The sequence below is a fragment of the Plutella xylostella genome, chromosome 25 (assembly GCF_932276165.1).
Source record: "Plutella xylostella chromosome 25, ilPluXylo3.1, whole genome shotgun sequence".
Taxonomy (NCBI): Eukaryota; Metazoa; Arthropoda; class Insecta; order Lepidoptera; family Plutellidae; genus Plutella; species Plutella xylostella.
In genome coordinates, this window is record NC_064005.1 from 1789624 (window position 1) to 1796411 (window position 6788).

The following is a 6788-nucleotide window of genomic DNA, read 5'->3' on the forward strand; positions in this document are numbered from 1 at the left end:
TATATAAATAATACTACATAAATATAAATATATATATACCTATATATCTATTTTACCTGCCAACCTAATGATTCAAAATAGTGATGTCTAACATTTTTTTTAAAAGTTGCCATTGATGGTGACTGTCGTACTTCCTCTGGCAAGGAGTAATAATGTACTTTAATAAATATGCACGCCATCTAGTTACCAATTTTTAAGCTAATGAAAACATCGCTGGACAGATGGCGCTTTACTGTGATCCTAAAATATGGCGGAGAGACCCGCGTCTATTTCCCTGTATAATATTACAGTCTATGGTCCGGTCTGTCAACTCTCATATCGATCTCACATACATGATGAAACTTCTTCCAACTATGCACAGATCGGAACGGCTCCTCATTTACTTATTTCTCGATCTCACATACATAATGAAACTCAATAATTTCAAAGGGTAGTAATGTAAGCTAGTAATGCATAAGTCAATTACGAAACTTCTTTCCAACTCTTCACAGATCGGCACAGCTCTGTACGTGGCGCCCGAGCTGCTTCAAGCCGGCAACAAAGTGATCTACAACCAGAAGGTGGACCTCTACTCGCTGGGGATCATCCTGTTCGAGATGTGCCACGCGCCGCTGGACACCGGCATGGAGCGGATGATGGTGAGATTCTATTCTATTCTATATCGAATAGAACCTTTGTGCATATCCCCTAGGTCTAAACTGCCTTCCTAAGCTTGCCAATGAGGGTTGGTGGGCTCACATATCTAGATGTGCTAATTCAAGATATGCATGTTTCCTCATGATGTTTTTTCTTGACCGTAAGAGCGATGTTATACATTGTACTCGGTCACCACTATCACGTCGGGGTCACCACTATGGAGATACGAGGGTGTTGGCGCATCCCTGTTGGTGTGGCCTGGTGGGCAGCTTCCCTGGTTGTGGTAAGGTATAGAATATGTGGTAGTAAGTAGCCACACAACCTGAACCAATACATGTCAGAGCGCCGGGATTCGAACCCGTATCTCTGGCGTGAGAAGCCGACTGAGCTACCACCGCTCTGTAAGTAGCGCCCGAGTTACTTCAAGCGGGCAACAAAGTGATCTACAACCAGAAGGTGGACCTCTACTCGCTGGGGATCATCCTGTTTGAGATGTGCCACGCGCCGCTGGACACCGGCATGGAGCGGATGATGGTAAGATTATTCTATTCTATTCTCTGTGGAATGGAATCTTTGTGCAAATCCCCAGGGTCTAACTAAACTGCCTTCCTAAGCTTGGACCATTTCCGACCACGCTGGTCCAAGGAGGGTGTCCCACACTCTTGAGGTGAAGCAACATATCGTTAGCATATGAAAATAATATTGTACTTTCTTTACAGGTTTTGACGGAGTTGCGGACGCGAGAAATATTGATGTCTGAACGCGTTGAAAGAGCCATCGATCCAAAGGCACTTACTGTTATACGGTAAAAACTATGTGTGATATATATAAAATTATAAAATATTTATGCTACTGCTTCACCCATGTTATTGAACCCCGTTCTCATTAAATTTATCGGCTGGCAGCTTAATTTTTATTTGGATGAGCATCATTTTATATGTAGATGGGTGGTAAAAAATCGGGCATTAGATTACGAGGACTACTTTTTCATCACATGGCTTTTCTGTAATAAAACTAATACACGTAGTGCGTCAACACAAAGGTTTTCACTGAAATACCAGCGCAGTGTCCTTGACCTAGTTGGAGGGCACTGCATTAGCTGAGTGGACACCTTTTTGACGAAGACAGCAAAAAAATTATGTATCAATGTGATTTGTGTGGTTAATTTTATCAGTATTGCTGTCTATGTCAAATAAAGTTTTTATCTATCTATCTATCTATATAATAAGTATAATAAGTTCGTGTTCAACTCTTACAGATGGCTCCTAAACCACGACCCGTCGCTCCGGCCCACCTGCGCCGAGCTACTGTCCTCGGACACTGTCCCGCGCACTGTCGCGTCTGAAGCACTGTCCCCGCTACTGTCGCACGCGCTGTCCGCTCGCGGGTCGCGCCCGTACACGCGGCTGATCACTGAGTGCTTGCAGCAGACCATGCCGCCCTCTGTCGACTACACGTATGTATCTATAGTCTATAGGTGTAGTATAATAAGCAATATATCGCATATATAGGAATAGGGACAGTAATACACTGCCGGGCAATGAAATAGTTCCACTGATATAACACCAAATTACTCCTAAACGGAAAATGCTAGCTTAATGACGCCTTCTGCAATATTGGAGAATATTTAATTGCGCATCAGAATATTCCCATGTAAAAACTTGAATATTGTAATAAAAATTTAAATTAAATGTTTAAATAAAATGGGGCATTTGGCAAATAAAACAAAATCTCTAATTTTGCGTTTATCAGGTGTAAACATGGTATTTTGATAACTCAGTACTTGGTGTTTCCTCCATGTGCTCTCAATACAGCTTCTACGCGATTGGGCATGCTGAATACCAGATTCTTCAGCATATGCTGAGGAATGTTCTCCCATTCTTTGATGAGCGCGTCTTTCAATCCACGAAGTGTAATTGGAGGTGGATCTCGGTCTCTCACAGGTCTGTCAAGCTCGTCCCAAGCATGCTAAATGGGATTCAAATCGGGGCTCCTTGCTGGCCACTCCATTTTGTGGATTTCTACGTCATGAAGATATACTCATTTACAACTTGAGCAGTGTGCGTCCGTGCACTATCGTGCATGAACATTGCATTCTCGCCCATTTTGGCCAAAAACGGACCAGCATGTTCATTGAGGACCTCATTGATGTATCTCACAGCAGTTAGGTTCCCGTTCTCGATTGGAACTAACGCTGTTCGACCCTCTGCCCACGCGTGAAACATGCCTCCGCCGTGTGCCACTTTTTCTTCAAAATATACTTGTGTAAAATGTTCTACTGGTGTCGGTATACTTTTTTCCTTCCATCATGATGGTACAGCATAAATTGTGACTCATCTGGGAACATCACTGTGCCCCATTCGTCCTCACCCCATTCTGTATGATCACGGGCGTATCGCGATCGGGCAACTTTATGATACCGTTCCAGTTTTGGGCCAATTGCTGGCCTGTAAAGCTTTAATCTTCTTTCGGCAAGACGTCTCCTGACTGTCCACTCGCTTATGGGCTCCCTTAGAACTTGTAGAAGTTGTTCTTGAACGGCTACTCCCGTCTGATGTCGATTTCTTAACATGTTTTCCGCAATGAATCGATTTTTTCGGACTGTTGTGCAGCTTGGCTTGCCAGTACCTGGTCTTCTCAGGTTTAATCCAGTCTCCCAAAACCTTTGGATCACTCGTCGTACAGTAGTATGAGTCACACCCATTATACTGGGTGCATTTCTTTGGCTGGTTCCCATTTCCACCATGGTGATGATACTCGCACAATCCTCGCTTGATACAGGCGTGATCTATGGGTACGAGAGCCGTAAGACTATACCATTTTATAATTCTTTCACAACGAAAAAAAAAAGAATGAAATAAAAAGCTAAACTAAAAACGAAACAAATGTTTTCCTAAATTTTCAAACTCGTAAATTTTCCTTCTTATCTTTTTTTATCCATGGCTTCGAAAAGAACACTATTAAAAAGAGTTTGCATTTAAAAATGTTTGCATAATAAACTATATTTTATTAAACTTTTTAATTCATGAAGCTAGGTTCTATATCTTAGGAGATATTAAGGTGTTTATCGGCATTTTGTGGGTGGAACTGTTTCATTGCCCGGCAGTGTAATAGCTACTGTCCTTAGTTACTTTCGCGTCCGAGGCACTGCCTTTCTGTTACATAAAGTAAGCGCTATAAAATCGACAATGATGACATAAATACAAGGGTATTATAGATATCGAGACAGCAATAGAGCTATAATGCAACGATGCAACGCTATAATGCAACGACAAAACGCTATAACGCAACGATACAACGCTATAACGCAACGATACAATGCTATAATGCAACTATACAACGCTATTATTCAACGAAACAACGCTATAATAAATATAGAGACAGCAATAGAGCTACTGTCCTTAGCAACTGTCTCGTCTGAAGCGCTGTCCCCGCTACTGTCGCACGCACTGTCCGCTCGCGGGTCGCGCCCGTACACGCGGCTGATCACTGAGTGCTTACAGCAGACCATGCCGCCCTCTGTCGACTATACGTATGTATCTATAGGTGTAGTATAATAAGCAATATATGATATAGCATTTCTGCCACTAAAATGTAGCATGACTGAGCGATATTTAAAGCGATACGTCGAATTTCTGAGACAGACGTATAGTGCTATCAAAATCCACAACGCTTATAGCAACGATACAATAATATAATGCAACGATTATCTATAATAAATATAGAGACACAACACAACGCTATAATAGATAGGTACGGATAGAGCAATAGAGCTACTGTCCTTAGTTACTCTCATATTTGAGGTACCGTCCCCGATAATAACGTATAAGAATCCACAAGTAAATGAAGCAAGGGTATACATATAGAGTCCTTAGTGACTGCCTCGTCTGAAGCACTGTCCCCGCTACTGTCGCACGCGCTGTCCGCTCGCGGGTCGCGCCCGTACACGCGGCTGATCACTGAGTGCTTGCAGCAGACCATGCCGCCCTCTGTCGACTATACGTATGTATATACAGGCTGTTGCAAAAGTGTTATAGTTTCATACTGAAAATTCGTGAAATATAAATAGTAATAATGCGCGCATATTAATAACGTTGTTAATATAAATAAAATTGAGTATATACGCGCAATATTTAAAGTAATACTGCATAATTAAAGCATATTGCGCAATTGAAAACCACAACCACATAATGCCCTGAGCATATATAGGAATACATACTGTAAAAGAGCTACTGTCCTTAGCGCAGACAAAGCCACATACCTATATAAGATCCCTCTCATAAGAAGACACAACGCTCTATCCTTGGCCTTTCTATTAAGTAATGCTTATTGTTTGTTTAATATTTTACAGATACCACACCGGTTTGAGAACCCGACCTGACTTGGCGTTGAATCAAATAAAGGACACTGTTATACAGGTAAGAACACTTAAACATAAATCATAAAAAAACACTTCTTTTAACTAGCGCCATCTATGCCTTACTTCTTTTTCAGCCTCAGTCAATCAGTTGCACAAACAACTAGCGACATCTACAAACAGTTTAATAAACTTTTACCCCACTTCTCTCTTCAGGTGTTCAAAAGCCACGGCGCCACGGAGTTCTCCCCCCCGCTCCTCATGCCCCGCGCGCGGGCGTGGGACCAGTGCCCCAACGCCGTGAAGGTGATGACGGCATTCGGTACTGTTTGTCATCTGCCCCACGATCTGAGGCTGCCTTTTGCTAGGTAATTTTGATTTATATGTATTATACTAGCTATACCCACGAGCTTCGCTTCGTCTTAAAAAGTTTTTCCGTGGGGATTTCGCGATAAAAAGTAGCCTGTCGGTTAATCCAGGGTGTCAGCTAACTCCATACCAAATTTAATAAAAATCGGTTCAGCCGTTTTGACGTGAAGACGTAACATACATACATATATTACACATATATCAATACAAACTTTCGCCTTTGTAATATTAGTAGAAAGTGCATAACCCCTGGCAGTCGGCTGCACCGTATCTGCCGAAGAGCCGATATCTGTCGAGAAAGACACAGGTGGTACCTCGTTCTCCCCCCCGCTCCTCATGCCCCGCGCGCGCGCGTGGGACCAGTGCCCCAACGCCGTGAAGGTGATGACGGCGTTCGGTACTGTCTGTCATCTGCCCCACGATCTGAGGCTGCCTTTTGCCAGGTATTTTTTGTGGATATATTGACGATAGACATATTTTTTTAAGTTCCACAGGTTACGGGTCCTATATTGATGACCCACTTTAAAAATTCAGTACCATTAAGGCATTAAGCAAAGTAATTTTGATTGCTATATATTATGAAGCAGGGATCTACCCACTTTTATTAGCCCCGCAATTTTATTATGCGCCAGGTAGCCATTTTGATTTGGTGCATAATAAATTAGCTGGACTTGAAGTATAACCCACTAGCTATTCCCGCGAGCTTCGCTTCGCCTTAAAAAGTTTTCCCGTGGGAATTCCGCGATTAAAAGTATCCTATGTTCTTTCTCAGGGTCTAGACCATCTGTATACCAAATTTCATTCAAACCCGTTCAGTAGTTTTGGCGTGAAAGAAAGACAGATAGACAGACACAGTTACTTTCGCATTTATAAGATTGGTTAGGTTAGGATAAGGATTAGGATGTCAGTCGGCTGCATCGTATCTACCGAAGAGCCAATATCTGTCGACAAAGACACAGGTGGTACAGTTCTCCCCCCCGCTCCTCATGCCCCGCGCGCGGGCGTGGGCCCAGTGCCCCAACGCCGTGAAGGTGATGACGGCATTCGGTGCTGTCTGTCATCTGTCACATGACTTGAGGCTGCCTTTTGCCAGGTAACTTTGATTGCCATTTACCACCAAAACAAAATGGCTACCGGGCGCGTAATAAAATTGCAGTGGCTTATTAAAGTGGGTAGATCCCTGATTCTTTCATAATATATAGGCTGTTGCAAAAAGGGTATACTAAGCCGAAAGCTACAAGTGCAGCATGGTATATCTAAGGCCGAAACTGAAATCTGAATTCCAAAATTCGCGAAAAAAAAACATTGTAGCTTTCGGCTTAGTATACCCTTTTTGCAACAGCCTATATATTATGAAAGAATCAGGGATCTACCCACTTTAATAAGCCACTGCAATTTTATTACGCGCCCGGTAGCCATTTTGTTT

General features: G+C 42.7%; 2 protein-coding genes across 2 annotated transcripts; both read left to right on the forward strand.

Annotated features, from left to right (window-relative positions):
• The first annotated feature begins 449 nt into the window (after positions 1-449).
• Positions 450-2147, forward strand: LOC125490599 (eIF-2-alpha kinase GCN2-like). Its single transcript, XM_048630379.1, has 3 exons — positions 450-638; positions 1356-1441; positions 1895-2147. The coding sequence occupies exons 1-3, from the start codon at positions 450-452 to the stop codon at positions 2145-2147; spliced, it is 528 nt and encodes a 175-aa protein (XP_048486336.1).
• Positions 2148-3962: 1815 nt separating this feature from the next.
• LOC125490600 (eIF-2-alpha kinase GCN2-like) lies at positions 3963-5365 on the forward strand. The gene is made up of 4 exons (XM_048630380.1): positions 3963-4168; positions 4486-4638; positions 4988-5054; positions 5210-5365. The coding sequence occupies exons 1-4, from the start codon at positions 3963-3965 to the stop codon at positions 5363-5365; spliced, it is 582 nt and encodes a 193-aa protein (XP_048486337.1).
• The last annotated feature ends 1423 nt before the right edge of the window (positions 5366-6788 follow it).

Coding starts and splice junctions, on each gene's coding strand:
- LOC125490599 (XM_048630379.1), top strand. CDS start 450: ATGCATAAGTCAATTACGAAACTTCTTTCCAACTCTTCACAGATCGGC. Junction 639..1,355: donor CCGGCATGGAGCGGATGATG/GTGAGATTCTAT, acceptor CTTTCTTTACAG/GTTTTGACGGAGTTGCGGAC. Junction 1,442..1,894: donor AAGGCACTTACTGTTATACG/GTAAAAACTATG, acceptor CAACTCTTACAG/ATGGCTCCTAAACCACGACC.
- LOC125490600 (XM_048630380.1), top strand. CDS start 3,963: ATGCAACTATACAACGCTATTATTCAACGAAACAACGCTATAATAAAT. Junction 4,169..4,485: donor CCGCCCTCTGTCGACTATAC/GTATGTATCTAT, acceptor AAGTAAATGAAG/CAAGGGTATACATATAGAGT. Junction 4,639..4,987: donor CCGCCCTCTGTCGACTATAC/GTATGTATATAC, acceptor AATATTTTACAG/ATACCACACCGGTTTGAGAA.